Genomic DNA, 20667 nt, shown 5'->3' on the forward strand with positions numbered 1-20667 from the left:
ACTCACACGCATTCACACACACACATACACACACACACACACACGCATATGATATATATACAGTGGTGGACTGGCCCCAGGGAGCACCGGGAGAATTCCCGGTGGGCCGGTATAAATTTGGGCTGGCCTAAATCAGATCGGTCAAAAATCAGGTCGGTCAAATTTTTTTCCTCAAAATACTCTACTAGAAACATATATAATGAAAAGCTTAGTGTACCATCTTTTAAAACTTAGAAGTATGGTAAACATTCTGTTGTCAATCAGTGCATTTGTGAATGGAACAAGAGTCTTGTATGCATAGTAAATGAGTTCAAAAAACTACAACTTTAAACACCTTTATCGACTTTTCTTAATCTTAAACAAAATCTTCTTTACTGTTAAAAAGCACAGACATGAAACCTCAAATTTTAAAAAAACTTTGCGTGATTCTCTGGCCTAATGTTAGCTTATTGGTGTAGTGCACATATCTTGTTGTTAGTAGTATGAGGAAGCATTTTAATTTTATGCTCTGTATACCCTTAAGATTTCATTACCAGACTGTTATTTGGAAAACGGTAAAATTTATTGATAAAACAGGTTTTCTTTATTTTATGCTCTACTTTTTTCTTATAGATCTTGTCTTCTGCATCCAGACACATCTTTTTTTGAGCTTAAAAAGCACTCAGGAGTTCAAAATCTATGTCCTTCATTTTTTTGGTACAAAGACTGTCGATTTCTATTTCCGCCTGGGCACCTTAGTGTGCTATGAAAAAGTATTGTTTTAACTCCTCACTAAAGATCTTTCCTCTTTCTTCTTTTGATTTTCTTCTGAAGTGTCCTATAGTTATTATATAAATAAAGATAATATATATATATATATATATATAAATATATATATATATATATATATATATATATATTATATATATATATATATATATATATACATACATATATACATACATATATATATATATATATATATATATATATATATATATATATATACATATATATATATATATATATATATATATATATATATATATATATATATATATATATATATATATATATATATATATATATATATATATATTATCTTTTACATTTTGTCTTTACGTTGTATTTTTTAATGACGGATTTAGCCCAATGCTGCTGAAATTCAATAACAACTTTGTCTTCCACAGCAGTTGTTATTGTTGACAATTTTAAGTCGAACAATTTAACCTCTCAACAATTTTGAGTCGAACCTTACTCTTCTCCATGATTTTCCTCTTACTGTGCTGCTGCAATTTTTAATTGAAACCATTACTTCCGTATTTATTAGCAAAACAATTCCCGAGAAAACAGATGTCTGTTTGCTATTCAAGAAACCATTGTAAAATAGATTTATCTAAAGCCAAAATACGCTAACCTGAGGTTCTATTTCATCTCAAAAATTAGGCTCTTATGACTTCTGAAGAATCTTCAACGTTGTCTATAATAAAGGCAAGTCTGTTATTCGACCTCTCTTGTATGGCTCAGATTTTTTCACCTCACTTAAAGACAAAGCTGAACTGTTTGCTAAGAACTTCTCATCAATATCATCTCTTGATTTCAATTGTTGCTTTCTACCTGATATAGCAGACAAACAGGTTTTCTACCTGATATAGCAGAAAAATAGACAAACAATCCATTGCTTGACGTTTTGATCAATCCAGCTAATGTGTCTAAATTAATTTCCTACTTAGACTCTTTTACAGCTTTTGGTCCGGACAACATACCTGATATAGTCTTGCAGAAGTGTGTTCCTGAACTTCTATCCATTTTTTCAAAACTATTTACAAGTGCTTATCAAAGTCTTGTTTTCCGGCATGCTGGAAAGCAGCATCTGTTATCCGTATTTTCAAAAAATTCTTGAGAGTGATCTGACTTGTCCAACTACCGTTCTATTAGTCTTCATAATACCATAAGCAAGTTTTTTAAGATTTTAAATAACAAAAACTTAATCTCTTATCTTCAATCTTATAACTTGTTTTCTGGCCATATGGATCTCGGTCTTCTCGTTCCACTGCTGGTTTGTTATCGGTAATAACCAATAAGATTTATAGTGTATGAGATATATGTGGAGAGGTTAAGGTTATTGCTCTGTTCACTCACACTAAAATTGCAGTGTTCACTCACACTAAAATTACTTTATGTATGCTTTTGTTCTGTCTGAACCTCCGGCGTGGAATTGGTTCTCCTGTAAGTTACTTTATGCAAGTTTGTGTTATGTATAAACCTCTATATCGGTGTTGTTTGCCATCAATGCTTTAAAATACTTCTAACAGGAAGCAGGAAATAACTAATCTTTTAACTAATCCATGTCAGATTAGGTTCAGGATTATCACAATCATCCTGCTACCTGTATCATGTAACCCAGTATTACCTACCTCTCGCCCTGCTGCCTTGTAAAGTTTTCCTTTTTTAGACAAGGGCTAGGAGAAATAATGTTTGACTTAAAAATCCCTTACCTTTGTGCTCTTGCACAAGTAAAATAAATAACGTAAAGACTAGAGATTTTTATATAGGTATCTCTATAAAAGTACTTGGATGCAGTTTACATCTTGGGCAGATGTAAACTGCATCCAGCTAAAGCTCCCTGCTTTGGAGCATTTGGTTTAGTAAAAGCTGGATATGGTGTTCCAATAAAAATACTTATCTTTAGCAGATGTTATTTGCGTTCAGCGACTGCCTTGTAGAAGACCTCCTATGCAAAGATTTAAAGGGTAACCAGAATAATTCTGTTGACTAGCCTCAAACCCTTTTGTCATTTATTAGACAAGCGTAGATGTAAACCTGTGTTACATTGTTTCCTGCCTAGGATAATAAATGCTAGATCTTTTTGACTTTACTCATATATTTTTTTGTGCCTCCTTAATGACAGCTACTCTTCCTGTTCTCTTTCTAATGAGGGTACTGCTCTAAAACTCAGTTTAATGGTTCTGAAGCCGGCTGATAGCAAGGTTTCCCAAATTCTGTAGTAGCTATTTGAAACGCTGATTCCATCAACAGCTTTAAAGTATCATACTATTAACAGTACCGTGTTGAAAATGAATGGTGTCCTCGTTTATGCTTTTGGTGTGCGTTTTCGAGGCCAAATAAGAACTCCTAAGTTATGACTTTAGGTTACTTAGCAAAACTGCATAGCTCATTGCTTGAAATACTGTGTTCTATCTATGAATGACTTAATCTTTTTTTAAACTTATATCATGTCTAAAGTCATCAAAAATATTAAGCATAAAAAGTTATCAACACCACTTAACTGTTTTAATATATCTTTAATAAACATTCGTCGCCTTTGAAGTAATCGTTCACGAGTTGAATCTTACTGCTTGCAAAATTTACCAGACTTGCAAGCTCTTTTAAGACTAAAATAAATTTGGCTGTTCCTTTTTCAGATCTCAATATTGATTGGGGCTATCCTTTGATTTGCAAAGACTCAAATAGCCACATCCTTAGCTTGGGGTACACGCATCAATTCATTTATTTATCAAGAAATCGGGTTTAAATCCTTTGATCAATCTTTTATGTGCTTCCGCTTAGCACCTTTTTACTCTATCGCCTTTCTCTTTGTTCTTAATTGTTCTTCTTCTACTCAAGACTTTTAGATGTAATTTATGTTCAAATTGACCATATTCTTTCTCTTTACCTCTCCGTCAATATTGTTGTTATTGGTAACTTTAATGCTCAAACCACTATCCCTGCCGCCACTAAAACACATAAATTTTGCATTTTTCAATATCTTACTCAGATAGTTAAATTTGTAATTTGTTTTCCAGACAACCCTAATCACATATCTTCACTCCTTGATTTGTGCCTTGTCTTTAACACTAACTTGTGTTCAGTTTCTCCTTGTTCTCCCGTAGGTGGTTCTGAGCATGCAATCATCTCTATAAATCTTTCAACTTGTACTTCTTTTTTAGACTGACCTGTTATACTATAAATTTTCCTCCTTCGTAACCGCCTAGACTTGGGCAGGAATGAAAGCTTTTATTCCTTCTTGTTGGTTTAAAGTCAAGCCTCATTATACTCCATGGTTTCACCTTCTTTTTTGGTTTTCTTTAAACCTAATTTGAATTTTTATTTTTTATATTTTTCTAAATAACAACTCTCATGAAAATAAACGCCTATTTATTATTGCAAGAAATCAATGTAAAAAGATTCTGTCTAATACTTAGTTATTACCATTATTCCCAGTTCTCTAAATATCCTACCTTATCTAAGAAGTTAGGCTTTAGAGACATTTGGAAAATCTTCAAAAGCGTCATTAACAAAGGTAGGTCTAACATACTATCTTTAATTCATAGGACCTTTCCCAAGAGTAAGGCTGAATAATCTGCAAAAAACCTTTCTTCTATTTTGACTTTTGAATTAGATAGCCATAATTTTCCTTTCGTTCCACTTAATCAGATTAACTCATCCTTAGACATTCAAATCACTCTAGCTTTGCTAGTGTCATATTTCAATGAAACTATTTTATTGCTTGTGTCATATTTCATGTTTTCATATTGCTAGTGTCATATTTATTTGCTAGTGTCATATTTCATGTTTTCATATTGCTAGTGTCATACTTCATGTTTTCATATTGCTAGTGTCATATTTAAATGAAACCATTTTATGACTTGTGATCCAGGAAAGATGGAAAATGGCACCTATGGTTTCAATTTTTAAACACTCTAGAGTATTTTCTAACCCCTCTAACTATCATCCGATTAGTCTTTTACCTTTAGCAAGGCCTTTGAGTCTTGGATCAACAAGTTTCTAACATCCCATCTCTAACATAATACAGCTGACATGCTAACTGCTGTGATTGAAAGATTTTATTGTTAATTAGATGGAGGCGGCGAAGTTAGGGCTATTTCTCTTGAAATATCTAAAGCTTTTGATAAAGTTTGGCAAGCTAATCTTCTTCATAACCTAGCTTCATATAGTGTATCTGGGAAAGTTTTTGAGATTATAAAATTATTTTTTCTAATCTCTTTATTAAAGCCACCCTAAAAAGCCAACACTTTTCTTCATTTCCAGTAACTTCTGGGGTACCTTAAGATCTATCCTTGGTCCTGTTTTTTTTCTTACCTACGTGAATAATCTTCCTAAAAACTTTAGATCTAAAGTGGCTTTATTTCCTCATAACTCAACTTTATACTCCTGTCTTATTAAAATGATATTTTAATAGTAAGGATAGTAATGTCTAAAAATTATTAGTGTAATATATATATCATAATGCCTAAAAATTATTAGTGTAATATATATAATATAATGCCTAAAAATTATTAGTGTAATATATATAATATATATAATATAATGTCTAAAAATTAGAATAAAATGTTTTTCAGAACATTTTCAAAATTATCTTGTTATGGTTACTTTGTTAGGCAAGATAACCATAATTCTAAGTTTTATAAGATGATACGTTTTGCTTTCCATTATATATATATTTCTAGTTGAGTATAAACTTATTAGTCTACTTTCTGTTAAAAGATTTTTTAAATTGATTTTGTTTAAGTTTTAGAAAAGGTATCTTAAGATGTATTGTTTTGGACTCATTTCAAATGTATTCAAGGCTTCTGTTCCATTCACAAACTGATAAATAATAAAATTTTTACTATTCTTCTGGGTTTTAAAAAATATTTAGTTTTCCATTGTACATTGTCAATACATTACTTTTCAACTTAAATCCGATCTTAAAAACAGTTGCTGAGATGGTTTAAAATAAGATGATAATAATGCATTGTAAATATTTTCTTAAGTGTAACTTTACCAACAAAATGACGTGTTATTGAAATTATACCGTTAGCTCGAGAGTTTCTTGGTTAGTTTATCAGTGAGAAAGTTCCATGAAAGATTGCAGTCAATTAACACTCCAAAACATTTAATCACTCTCGAAAGATATAGCCTTTTATTATTAATTTTGATTTTATTTTTAACATTTTTAAAGAAGTAGTTTTTTTCTCAAATTAAAAAAATTTAAACCCTTGAACTATACATTTTAGACCCGAATTTACATATTTACATAAAGAATGATACGATTTGTTGAAGTATAAAAGATTTGTGACATAGGCAAAAGATGAACTGAAGAGAAGTGAACAGAATTGGTTAGGTCGTTAACATAGATTTAAAACAAAAGACGACCAAGAACTTTAAGGATATAAACAAATTTAAACTTACAAATTGTTTTCGATCTGAAAGCAAAAATCAAAACGAATTTCATAATATTCTAATTTAGAAATTAAAATACTATGGTCAACGCTATTAAAAGCTTTTTGTAAATCAATAAAAACACCACAAATGAAATGACCAGTATCAAGAGCTTTTTTGAATTTTTCTGTTATACTAATTTATGCATGGCAAGTAGAATGCTTTGATCAAAAACTAAATTGAAAATCATTTAAACAGAGAAAAGTGCACACTCTAGAATACACAAATCGCTTACTAATGATTGATAAAAGAAAAATAGGTCTATAATCAATGCATAAAAGTTTAGAGCCATTTTTAAATATTGGAAAAACGCAGAATAATTTCAAAATATCAGATGTAAAATGTTCCATTTATAAATGAGTTATTTAATAGATTAGAAAGAATATTTGAAACTTATTATTAAAATCTATAAGAATGTTTGTGGGAATGCTGTTTAATCCAATGATTTTTTTGGATTCAATTTAGATATAAGATAGAATTTAGAGATAATAGTTTGAGTAATAATTTAGAATAATAACTTAGGGATAAAATTTCAGGAATATTTGTTGGAGATAACAATAAATTTGTAAATTTAGATATTAAAGGCACTTTTAATAGCAAAAGTGATAGATGATATTGTGATAGCTAAAGTGATAGCTAATAGACGATATTTTGATAGCTTATAGACGAATGAATATTGGATTTGAGTTTATGAGCAACATTCTTTAAAAAAAAGTGTTAAATGATATAAAGATTAGAGTCGGGTCAGTTATATCAGTTTCATTTTCTTGAAAACAGTTGGAGGATGATTTATTAAATTTTTTTACATTTATTAGATTGTTAATGCCTTTTCCAAAGTTCGGAAAGATTTTTTACATTTTCTGTAAAAAAACATTTAATTAATATAATTATCATATATTCATAACTTTTAAAAATACTTTCAAACTTGTCTATCTATAATATAATTGCTATAGAAACGTTTAACGTTTATCGTTTAACGTCGTTTCATTACTTACTAGGCTTTGAAAGTGCGCGTTCTCAAAATGCACGCGATCATAGGAGAAGGATCTCTTAAGCAAATTAAAACTTTTTACCTTTTTTTTACCTTTAAATATTATTTATTAGATTAGAAATATTACACAAAGAATCATATTAAGATCATCGTTAGATAATCATCGTTAAGATCATATTATAATTGAAGTAAGTATAAAAAATAGTTGTATATAACATTTTTATTAGATATAAAGTAGAAAGGATCACTCCTTTTAATTTTTTAAATCGTTTACATTTTATTTGTTTTAGTTTTTTTTTTAACTTTATTTTCTTCAGCAGTTTTGTTATTATTGAGCTTATATTTAAATCTTTAGAAGGAAAATAGGGGTATGGATGAGGCCTAATTATTTTTTATGCAACAAAAAAGTTATACTAATGCTATTTACATAAAATTGGTCATTACTTCGTAGAAATTTCTGTGATGCTATTAACTATTTTTGTTCTTTTTTAGAAAATTTAGAAAAATTAATTAAAATTTTGTGCCAACACTGACATGACTTGTCACATGTTATTGTATGGAAAGGTGAAATTTTGTTATGAGGATTACAGCTCTTATGAAAAAAAAAATGAAGGTAAAGAGTATTGTTTGTATATATATACTTTGTTTACTTTGAATCTTTTTAAATTTTCTTGCGTCATTTTTAAAATTTTTGTTTGCACATGTTTATTATTTGCATATATGCTTTTTTGATAAGTAAGTGTATTTGGTAATTTGTGCTTTATAGTTGTTATTTCATAATATACTTATAGTTGTGTTTTCATAATACTGTAAAGTGTTTTTTTATTGTTTGTGTATGTGTTAATATGTGTTATAATTGTTTTATAAATGTGTTTTAATATGTATATAAGGTTAAAAATGTACTGTGTTTATAGTTGGTACATATGTTTAAATTATGTTGTTTCCATGTTTTAAAAGTGCTGTGACTTGGTAAACGTGTAGAGCAAGATTTGTCAACCTTGCCAGCCAAGTGATGTACTTATAACAGAGGGTTACACAATAGTGTTTAGTGTCAAACTGTTACTGCTTTAGGTCTAGGTGTTTTTAAGCCTTTATCATTAATTATTCTGAAAATACATAATAATGTACTTATATTCTGTTATATATGAATGTTATATTACTTAAGTTATGTTATATGCATATTATATAAACTTATGGTGTATGCTATTGTTGTGTGTTGTTGCTGTGATGTTGTTTATTTGTTATCTTTTGAGTTGATAGATGTTTGGCTTACCTTCACGCTGATGTCTATTGTTAAAAATGATAAATAAGTAATTTTATTATTGAAAATCATGGCTTTTATTCATTCACTAAAAGCCAAGGCAAATTATTTTGCCGTATATACAATTTGTTTTATCTCAATTTGATTTTTTGTCTTTAGCGCTGTTTATTACATGATTTTACTATAAATATTTTGGAATCATGATGTACCAGCATAAATTATTTTCTAAAAGCTAACATGAAATAATAATATTTAACAACTACTACTCTGGTAAATCACAACAGCTTTTTTCTATAAGGTAGATTGATTTTTATTTTTTGTATGTAATGTTTTTCTCATTTATTTACTTATTCGTTACATTTTTTATTTTAGATTTATCAGATGATGTATTTATGTGGTATAGAAGAACAAAATATTTGTAAATTTTTTAAAAACGTTTACAAATAACTTTTCTTAAGAAATAATATTAAAGTTTGCAAAAAAGGGTTTACGAAATTTGTTTTTTTTTAACTTTTCTGTGTTAGCAGTATGTTTATTATTAGAATTGGGTTATTCCATATGAAATCGCCTTGTTTTTCAAAAGTGCCCCAGGGTACCACCTCAAATTTGCTTCAAATTTTGACCACCCACAGCTTTTACGAAAAAAAACACAATCCCGAAAATTTCAGCTTGATTGACCAAACCGTTAAAAAGTTATAATTGAATTAATATTGACCAAATTTAGGGTAATAGTTTTTCACCCAAATTATCTATTTTTGTAAGTTTTTTTGTCTGATTTTAAACAGTTTTTGAGTTCTTGTACCTCAAAGTTGCTAAATAACACAATATTAGAAAAAAATTTTAATGTGCTACAGTCCAATACCAACAGACAAGCTGTGCCAATTTTATGTTGCTTTTGTGTACTTACAGTAACCACTTGTGGAAAAAATTAATGTTATGTGTTAAAAGTTATTTTAGCACTTGCAGCAGCCTGTTAAAATTTTACTTTTTTAAAAAAATGAGATAAATTACATTAACTTTGTAGGCATAGAAAGTATCGTAGACAGTTAAAATAAATTATGAAACTTTTTACTAGCAAAGTTCTATATATAGGCAATCACCAGAAAAAAATAAAGACCCATACTCTATCTTATGACATGATGTTAGCATTTTGAGTGGAATGCTTTTTTTGTTTAAAAAGATACCTATTAGCGCAAGTTATATTATTCTTCAAAAAAATAAAAAATGCTGAAAGAATATACACATGAAACACAAGTACACTACTTTCTTTATATCTGATTTAATTAACTCATAATACTTTCATAATCATTATTAGCAAGTTTGTAGTCACAAGCACTTCTACCCTTAATGGATGGGGCACTTATTTGACATATAACTTTGTCAAATGGAACCCAACGTTGGCTTGATCGTGCATCATTAGTCCATTTTAAATTTAGTTGTTTCTATGTATGAATTTTACATTAACATCTTGGTTTACATTACAAATCTCAAGTACAAGCCCTATGTACCATTCATCATCGTAAAAGCATGCAATGTATTTACCAGGTTGAAAGTTTGAATGATCTTTTTTAGCCAAGTTAATATTATTTAACAAATGGGTATCATAGACAGTATTGCTAAATATTCTCCATAAAAATAGTTTCTCTCCACCTGGTAAAAACTGTGATAGCTTCTTAAGCCTGGACTGTGCTCATCTCTTCATATCGTTTCTTTAGGCTAAAATAAGTTTCATGATTATTGATATTATCACTTGAAATGTAAAATAATTTAACACCTTTAATGTTTTTTTCAGCCCATGTAAACAGTTCATTTTGTGTGAGAATTTGCTGCTCGTAGACTTGCTTTTGCTGCTTCTCTTTTTATAGTTCCTCCTATTCCATCACGTAGACTTTTGCCATTGAATATAGCAAAGAAGTGGTGCTCAGCATTTACATTAAGATCTTCAAGATGGTACATGTGTTGATTTAATGTTCTTTTTGCCTCTGATAAGTAGGAGGATTGTGCTTCTTTGATAAAGTGGTGGTGACAAAGATCATACAAAGTTTCACTTAGAGTTTCAATAAACTCAATAATGCTTGTTTGGACACCCATTATTTGTATATGATATGATCATCAAAATCAAAATTATTATTTTCAAACACATTTTCAAAGTAAGTCTTTAAATTTACTTTACCAGGGGAATTGGAACATAAATGAAATATGCAGCTTCGGCTATATATATTACAAACACATACTTTCATCAAATCTTTGTAATATATTAAATGGTCCTTAGGTAAAGCAGCGCACATCAACTTAGTTTTTTGATGATAAAAACATACGCAAACTGAGCTACTTCCACTACTGTCAACTGTAATGCAACACTTTGTTCTTAGTTCACAGAACTTGCTGAATCCAACTTTGTCTTTAGGGTATAACTTCTTAAACTCAAGAAAAAGTTCCTTTAATTGAACTAATATTAAACGTTTTTGTTTATGAACTTTTACATTACTTATACGCACAGAAACAAAAACAAAAGTCTTTTTTTCCTGGACATTGTCTTGTGAATTTTTTGGGTTCATAAATTTCAATGACTTTTTGTTTAACAATATCTTCCTAAGGCTGTCCTATTTTAACCTCAGGTTTAGCAAGTATTCCTTTTTCATTTTTTCAACTTTCGAGCTTTTTTAAAGATGTTTTAAAAATGTTTTGCAAGTTTTTTCAATTTACCAACTATCAGAAGTTAGTGTTAGTAGTTGAACTTTTTCTTCCTTCAAACTTATTTTTATTTTATTTTTTATTGCATCTAAAAGTTGGTCTAAATCATTACAGTTTATACATTTTTGCTTTTTTTCTGATACTTTATCTTTTGGGTCCAATGCTGACACTACTAGGTTTGTCATACTTGTTGCAAATTTTTTAGCTTTTTGCTTTCCATATCCTAATTTTTCGCGTCTTCTTACATTTTTGAGTGGAGATATTTCCAATAAAGACACACTCTCATTAAGAATTGTCATATCAAGGTCTGAACAACTCAAATCTTCTTCAGCAGCATCATCTTGACTTCTTTCTGTAATTTTTTTAAGTTTGAATTCATTCATACAGTTAGTAAAAACTTTTTGACCAGGTTTGATCTTAAGTTGATTTGCTATTGATATGTTAACTTTACACAATCCCTTGATAATTTTTTTCTTGTGGACTTTAAATGGATCACAACAGTATTTTTGAAGTGCTTCATATCTAGAAATATAGGCTTTTTCATGGTGAATACATATCTCCTCATTTGGTTCGAAAGTGTATTCTATCCTTTGCATTAAAACCTCGATATCAGTATCTTTTAAACTTATTCTTCCTATTATTCTACAATATGACATTTTATCACAATATTCATTTAAAACTCTTCCCACACAACATTTCTCTGACATTTTTTACTAATCTAAAAATATTAAAGTTAAACATGTAACATTATCTAAAAATAAACTTTTTTATATTTTTCCAGTAATAAAATTGTAAAAATGAAATCTCAATTATAAATGCGATTAAAACTGTCTCAAATGCAACCAATAAACTATTTCTACATATAACTACCCAAACAAAATTTTACGTATTTAATACGTATGTATTCGTATTTTTTTTTCGTATTAATTACGGTACTTTCGGCCGCTGGTAGGGTGTAATAAATAAGTATCTTATTTTTGTATTAATACGTATTTTAACGTAATAATACGTATTTTTTGCTTTCTTTTTTTCGTATTATATACGTAACTTCGTTAGCGAACTTCTCCGTATTTAATTCTTTTTTTTTGTCGTATTTTTACAGTACTTTATATGTTAAATATGCATCTTTAGAACGTCTTTATAGACAAATATTATTCGCATTTATTTATAATACAATATGTAACTTTTGGACGTAAGAAGGATATTTAGAACTTGTAAGCCTTAATAACAAAAAACAAGACGTTCTGTATTTTTAAATTTTACTTCAACATTAATCCAATAGTGAGTTATTAAACTATTTCTACCATTTCGGGTGCTGTTCCCTCAGCTGATTTAAGTAGAGAACTTCGATTTCTTTGATTTAGTCTTTTTAATTGCTCCGAAATTGCAACGTTTATTTCGACAATCGATACGCCTTTATGAACTTTTGAAATAACATTTAAATTTAACAGATCGAGAAATAAATACACTTATCATAATCAAAGTAACGCAAACTACTATTAGAAACTGGGAACCCTGCATTAAAATAGCCTTTGATCCTAAAAAGTTCTTAATCCCCCACTGGTATGTGTGTGCGCTGATCTAACATTATATGCTTAATATCATGTATTTATTGTTATAAATACATGATATTATATTCATTATATATACATAATAATAAATATCATTAATTTTAGATACATGATATTATATACATTATATGTACACAAAAACAAATATTATTAATCTTATATACATTATAATATTATTATATAAAATAATATCATTATATACATTATATATACATACTAATAAATATTAATTTTTAATTATTATTAATTAGATATATGTTACCTTGTATTATTGAAACAAAATTTCCCTTTGCTAAAGCAAAACTTTTTTGCCCACGCTTCCCATCCCTTGAATAACATCCAAGAACATTGTCTTTCAACAAACTCCTCAATATATTAATTATGGTCTTGTTCACATTTGTGTCAGACCTTTTTCTCAAATAACTTATCTGAAACAACAAGAAAATTTGTACTACTAATTTATATTGTTATGGTTGCATAAACACATTTTTCCACAAAAAGAGAGGTATACCAACAAACAAAAAAATTTCTATAGAAAGACTAAACAAAATATCATAAAGGTTTACTTACCAGAGCAGTTCTTTTTTCTTTGTCAGTATCTATTTCCATGCCAAACTGATCAAAATCAAGATCACTGTCCAGAGGAAGACAATTCAAAAAATTGCTATCTACAAGATGACTTTCAATTTGACATTGTGAATGTTGATGAAAACGTCGATTTATAGCTTCTTGTTCTATGCTCATTTGCTGGATTTCTCGAAACAATTTTTCAAACCATGCAACAACATGGGTACAATGATGTTCACAAGGAAGACTACCTAATAAAAAAAAAGTATAAATTTTCCTGATAACATAAATGCCAAACATCGACTGCAGAGAAAATTATAAAATCATATCTCCACCTGTAAATGCAGGAAAAATTTTAAAATATTTGTGATTAATACGGAATGAATTAAGATAAATAATTAAATTTTTAAACATTTATTAAAACACTTTTTAAAACATGTCATAATAAAATAAAATTTGCGATCAACAATCAAAAACAACTTTTAAACTCACAATGAAGTGATGCTTGAGTTTGAATGGAATTTGAAAATGAAAGTTCAGAAGCTGGTGCTGATTTATCCGGAAATAAGGGATAATTAAGAAGTGAAGTAGTTTGGCAGTTAGAAGTAGCTAAAAAAACGATAAGTAAAAATGCATATTTTTGAGAGATAGTATATTAACTAATCAATAAACAAAACATGTTCATTTTAATAAAACAAAACAACCAGCTTACTAGGAAGTGACGTTGAAGTTTGAATTAAGGGCGGACGAGAAGCTAGTGATGGTGTAACTGGAAACAAGGGATTGTTAAGAGAGAGAGTAGTATGTGAATTTAAAATAATTTTTCTGATTTTGGCTGGTGGGTGGGAAAATTCTTGACTATTAAATCTGCTAGGAGCATATACAACTCGACTGCCATCTTCAGCCAAACTTAGATCAGAGTTTTCCTCAGCCAGTCGCTCCTTTTCTTTTCCTGATTTTTTTCCTGACAGTCTAATATATTATCTTCCTGAAGATAATAAATTAGACTGTCACATAAATTCACAAAACATTCTCCTTTGGTAGAATGAAATTTTTGCGATAAAATTGACAGTAAAAAACATACCTATGTTGCTGGACAACACTTATACTTCATAGGAAATCCAATCAGCTTCTGGTTCCTTGTGGTTTAACAACATGTTTTGGAGTTTTTTACCTACTCTAAAATTTGGCCACAAAACACAGCCAGAATCTTTAAACCACTTGCTGGACACTGTTGCCACTTCATTATTAAAAAGAACAACTGCATAAGACATCTTTAATGAATGAAAATTTTAAATACTAAAAAAAAAATTTTAAACAGACATCCACTTAATTATATATTACTCAATTTCTTGTCTATATATATCAGAGTTAGAAATTACAATTGTAATGTCTAACTCTGATATATAGACAAAAAATTGAGAAATATATAATTAAGTAAGTGTAACTCAAGTTATATGATCAAGAGCAGCTTTTTCTGTAAATTTAAACTTTACAATAAAGAAATAACGAATTTGCAGTAAACAATTTTACATAATAAACTGCTAAATCTGCACAAATAAAAGTAATTGTAAGCAATATACACCAAAAATAAAAAATAAACATGTAGTATATGATATATATTAAAAACATTAATATTTCTAGTATAAATTTATTTTTTAGTTCATATTGTCAAGAAGTATAGAAATCTAAAATATAATAGGAATTCAAATGTCTGATAATGGGAAAACAATGTAGGAGGAAGAATATGGGAGGCAACAACATTTAATAACATTATCAGAGAATGGAACTGTATGCAAGGCGTCACTGAGACAACAAACATTGAAAATAGAGAGTTTTGAACTAGCAAGTGGCACGTCATAAAAATCTGTTTGCACTGTAAAATGTCTGGCTAAGAGTAATGGATTTCTTAAATCGTCTGCTAAGATGTTAACAGTTTGATAACATTTGTGTTCAATCATTACCGAGCTATCACTCAAACCTCTTGAAAACCTTTTATTTTTGTAATAGCAGACTTTATATTGTAAAAAATTACCATGATTTGGTAATGGTCCACCACAATGTTTAAGAAAAACTCCATCACTACGCATTTTTTGTGAATGTTCAGCTTTGTAATCAGCAAGTCTGGAAGCAATTTGCTGAAGAGGCAAATACCCACTTCGAATTCTTCTTTTTAAGTGTCCTAGAGCATTTTCAAGGGGAAAAGCACAAAAATTGCCAAGGGATCCATATTGCAAACAGTCGTTGTGGAGATGTATAAGGGAATGCACATTATATGTCATAAATGATTTTCCATACAAGGTAAATAGCCTTTGTAACAAATATTTTTAACAGCTCACCACAAAAATTAATAACTTCGTGTTCTTGAGATCTACATAATAAAAATATTGAACTATGTAAAAGAAAATGCTCATAAACTGGTTGACTGAGAATATCGCACAAAACAATAGGCCCTGAATAAAGGAGAAATGATCGGAATTCTGTAGCTTTCCACTTCTTCATACTCTCTAATGAACGAGGCCGTCTGTTAAAATCGGAAGGAAAGAATGACGAAATATGGATTAGGCAAGCTGATATAGTTTTTAGTGATTGTGAAGATAACTTGACACTGAATGGTCCAGAAGACAAAAAATTCAGAAGTCTTCGAACAACCCCCAAACATACAGAATGCATATAGTCATTTGGAAAGCTATTAATCAGATGAATAGGGATTCCCAATAAAGGTGTCTCCCGTTATGATGACTATCATCTTCTTTCGAAATGAAACTTTTTAATTTTCTGAGGGGTGCATCTGTTTCTAAAGATACAACCTTGCTATGCCACTCATCCTCTACAGTGCACTTATCACAGCCGGAATAGCCTGAATGGTACTTTATGCACTTAATAAATGCACGTGCAGGGGCATCACATACAAAATTAGTTATATGAATACTGCATAAGTGTGAGTTGATTGTAACACCATTAGTTTTAATATAATTTATTTCTGTCACAAATTGGGAAAAAAAATCATGTAAATTGGGTTTTCCTTTTCCACAAAAAATGGCAACAACTTTTGGTGACATTGAATCACTAACTTTTTTTACTAAAATAGGCCAAAATGATATTTCAGAACTGTTATAAAGTGGAAGACCATCAATATTAAATTGCAAAGATATAATTGATGGTCTAGAAACGCTTAGTGTTTGAAGAAATGGTTCAACACCAAGATACAAAAATTCTCCATTAGATACATTTCTAATTGTTGCAGGTTTTGAGTTCAATAAGGTTTTGAAACACTTTGGCAATTGAGGATGATAAGGTTTTAAAATCAATAACAGTTTATCCATTGTTGAAAAAGGTATATTGTTTTCAATTGCAAAATCCCGTAACTTAATTAGCAACTCAAATTCACTTGGATTTTTATTTCCAGAATCACTGCTGGTAGAAACTTCATCACTTGAAGAACATAATGAAGGCTCAAAATCTAAAAAAGATTCTGAAATTGAAGAATTGGAATCAAAAATTAGGTTATCCGACTTCTCCAAATATGAATCTTCATATTGATATCCTAATTAATGGTAAACACAGTTAAAAAAGTAACACCAATAATAATATAACAACATATACTAACATATACTTTAATATAACAATAATACTTTAAATAAAACTCAAATAACTACTAATATAAATAACAACACTGATAAATAAAAAAGATTTTATATCAAAGCATTTGAATCTATTAATAAAACAAACCGTCTGTTATATTCAAACAGCTACTGACTGCAATGGCAACTTTTCTACGAATATTTCTTGAAGAAGACATGTTATTTAATATTTGTTACTTGATTAAATTATTCGAACATAAATACTAATGTAACAATAATAAGGAAGTTTAAATAATTTTTTATTGTTAAAAGTAATCATTATATATATATATATATATATATATATATATATATATATATATATATATATATATATATATATATATATCGAAAATTAACTCTTTATGGTCCATTATATAGTTTACTTAGTATTTATATTTCAAAATGTAAAACTTTTATATATTGAACATTCTTTAATAAAAAACTTAAATATAAAATACTAAATAAATATAGAATATAAAGAAATAAAAAAAATTAATTTAAAAGTTAAACTTACATTCACCATATATACAACCATTGTATATACTGCATTGTCACAATGTCAGTATTTAACACTTTTTGAATGCAAATTTTGTATTAAAAAGATAAAATAATATCGTAATTTATGACATAAAAAGATTGCTTTTATTTCACCAAAAATTCCCTAAAACTATAATTTTAAATCCCATTTTTTTTATAATAACAACTTATAAAAATTCATAAAAGTGATGTACTGACAACCTAAATAATAAATTCTAAACTTTCTGAATCTGCTCGTTTATATAAAAAAGCAAAGCTTGTTGGCCATATTTAACTAACGGTAACCGATGAAAAAAATGAAAACCTTAAGTATTTTAAAATACCTAAAAATACGTATTTTAACCTTGAAATATATTTTGTAAGTTTAAATACGTAATAAAACGTATAGATACAGATTAAGAAATACGTATTATTAAATACGTACTCTATTCGTAAGTTTACGTATCTTACGTATTATTTTGCTTAAATACGCATTTAGTACGTAAAATTTTGTTTGGGTATTTCTGCATACACAAAACTTTTACTTTTTGGTTTTTGCCATATTAAAAACTAAAATACTAAAATCCAGAAAATACTGCGCAGATTTAGATTTTAATATAAAGTCTTGAAGCAATTGAACTATTTTACACTCAAATTACAACCATGTGAAAATATCATTATAATTATATTATGCATAAAACTTAACAAATATATAATATAAAATCACATCAAATTAATTAGGTTAAGACTGATAATTTTATTTTATAAAAAACTGATTATATTTATTTAGAGGAAAAAAAATATAAGTCATCGGGCTTCAATCATGTGATAAGATAGAGTATAGGTCCTTAAATTATTTTGGTGGTTGTCTATAAATAGAACTTTACCAATAAAAAGTTTCATAATTTATTTTAACTGTCTACGCAACTTTCTATGCCTACAAAGTTAATGTAGTTTATCGTATTTTTTTAAAAAAGTGAAATTTTAACAGGCTGCTGCAAGAGCTAAAATAACTTTTAATACATAACATTAATTTTTTCCACCAGTGGTTACTGTAAGTACACAAAAACAATATAAAATTGGCACAGCTTGTCTGTTGGTATTGGACTGTAGCAAATTAAAATTTCCAATCATCTATTTTATTTAAAAAGTTATGATATGGTAAAAATCAATAAAATTTACTATAAGCTCCAGATACTCAAATTTTTCCAATTTTGGTCAATATTAATTCAATTATAACTTTTTAACGGTTTGGTCAATCAAGCTGAAATTTTCGGGATTGTGTTTTTTTTTACATAAAAGCTGTGGGTGGTCAAAATTTGAAGTAAATTTGAGATGGTACCCTGGGAACCATTAGGTGATTTGATATGGAATGACCTAATTGCAGGTTTTTAATAATTTTTTAAATTATTATTTGCTAAGTTAATTTTTTTTTCAAACGTCTCCTAGCTAATATATATATATATATTTTTTTAAGCCGTAAGATTATTGTATAATTTATTTTAATTAACAGTTTTTTATATATAAAAATTATTTGTGTTGTATATTATTTAGAGTAGAAAAAAAAATTATATAAGAAAGATCACAATCTTCAAGATTCGTTTAGGATTTTTTGTTACTACTTTCAATTAAAAGTGAAGTTTAAATGGATGATATTAGACTAGAAGCAGATATTAGTTTAGAAAATGGAAATGTTAATAGACAAGTTGATCGTTTCAGAAATGAAAGTGATCGTCTTAGGCGAGATATAATTAATAATCGACAAAATGCTAAAAATGCTGCTCAGCAAGCAGTAAATAATTTGAACCCAAATAAGGAGAGCTTGGTTATGCAAGTTGAAAATAATCATTGCAGAAATGAACGAGATAGGCTTAGGCAAGACGAAATGCTAGAATTGCTGCTAGATGCGAAAGGAATGTATTGTATAGCAAGAAGTAATATTATTCCAGATTAAAGTTATTTAGGAGAAATGAATTATATTTGTCAGCATTGTGGGGCTAAGAAACTTCATGATGAAACACATTTTTCATGTTGCCATAATGAAAAAGTAGTTTTGTCACAACCTTCACCATTTCCACAAGATTTACAAGATTTATTTAAAGGAAATTATGTAGATGAAAATGCCAATCTGAATTTTTTAAATGTATTAGAAATTATAATGCCTGTCTTCTTTTGCTTCATTTAAAGCTTATCTAGTTCAACCCATAAATCATGGGCCGCCAAATCAAGATGTTTCGCCGACATATTGTCAACTATACATCTATGATCCACTTGCAGCAGTAAATTTTAGAATGCAACAAAGTGGTAATGATCTTTGCTTAAATGATTTAATGTTTCGATTGCAAACTATTATTAATGAAGAGAACCTGGCTGAAGTGGAAGATGAAGAAATTCATCGAGCAGCTATAGAAGGTCGCTCAGTGTCAGTTGTAAAAATGTCTTTACTTGAAGGGCAAGATAAACATCACTATAATCTCCCTTCACATAATGAAGCTACGTTGTATTTGTTGGTGAAGATGGTGCATTACCTGCTTCCGGGGAAGTTGTTATTTACCCAAGAGATCGTCTTCTATACTATATCAAGTATGTCTGCCAACTTAGATCCTATGGTTTATCCTCTATTTTTTCCAAGGGTTGATGCTGGTTGGCATAATCAATTGGTTCACAACCCTGAACGGGCTACATTGGTTAGAAATCATGTTACATTATCTCAGTATTACAGCTATAAACTTTCAGTTAGACAATTTTTTTCTTCACTCTTTTATGGCAAAAAACTGCTCCAGCAATATGCTGTTAATGCGTATGTTAAAATTGAAGGCCAGCGCCTTGCTTTCATCAGAAATAATCAAAGCAAACTGAGAAGCGAGCAGTATGATCCTTATACGAACATGTAAACAACCTTGGAAGTTATCATGTTGGACCAGGACGTGTTGTAGTTTTGCCATCAACTTGTGTAGGAAGTCCTAGAGCTTTAAAAGAAAACTTTGAAGATGCTATTTTTATTAAAAAGTTTTAAATGTGAAGAATTGTAATTTAATTTTTAAATAAAATTTTTCACATGTTTAACCCTTTTTAATTTACTCTTTTTTTTTTTTTTTAATATTTTTAGCATCCTCTTTATCCTGTAAAAATGGTGACATTATGCTTTATATTTTGATTAAATAAAATTGCAAATATTTATAATTTTTATTATATTCTTCTATTTGTAATTTTAGAGTCATTAACATTTGAGAGCTT

The 20667-nt window shown here is 28.7% G+C and overlaps 2 protein-coding genes and 1 long non-coding RNA gene across 3 annotated transcripts in view; 2 read left to right on the forward strand and 1 right to left on the reverse strand.

Moving 5' to 3' along the window:
- Nucleotides 1–7802, forward strand: part of LOC136080962 (uncharacterized) — a 25345-nt gene extending 17543 nt beyond the window's left edge. Inside the window, exon 5 of the long non-coding RNA XR_010638765.1 lies at nucleotides 7688–7802. This is a non-coding gene — a long non-coding RNA (uncharacterized LOC136080962). The remainder of the gene's footprint in view (nucleotides 1–7687) is intronic.
- Nucleotides 7803–12943: 5141 nt separating this feature from the next.
- LOC136081218 (uncharacterized) lies at nucleotides 12944–14534 on the reverse strand. The gene is made up of 5 exons (XM_065798517.1): nucleotides 14467–14534; nucleotides 14001–14260; nucleotides 13781–13897; nucleotides 13292–13539; nucleotides 12944–13149 (listed from the first exon to the last, which is right to left on the reverse strand). Exons 1-5 carry the CDS (start codon nucleotides 14532–14534, stop codon nucleotides 12955–12957), a joined length of 888 nt encoding a protein of 295 aa, XP_065654589.1. The 3' UTR covers nucleotides 12944–12954.
- Nucleotides 14535–19721: 5187 nt separating this feature from the next.
- On the forward strand, nucleotides 19722–20324 carry LOC136081219 (uncharacterized). Its single transcript, XM_065798518.1, has one exon. It carries the CDS (start codon nucleotides 19722–19724, stop codon nucleotides 20322–20324), a length of 603 nt encoding a protein of 200 aa, XP_065654590.1.
- The last annotated feature ends 343 nt before the right edge of the window (nucleotides 20325–20667 follow it).

This window comes from Hydra vulgaris, chromosome 06, assembly GCF_038396675.1.
Source record: "Hydra vulgaris chromosome 06, alternate assembly HydraT2T_AEP".
NCBI classification, from domain to species: domain Eukaryota; kingdom Metazoa; phylum Cnidaria; class Hydrozoa; order Anthoathecata; family Hydridae; genus Hydra; species Hydra vulgaris.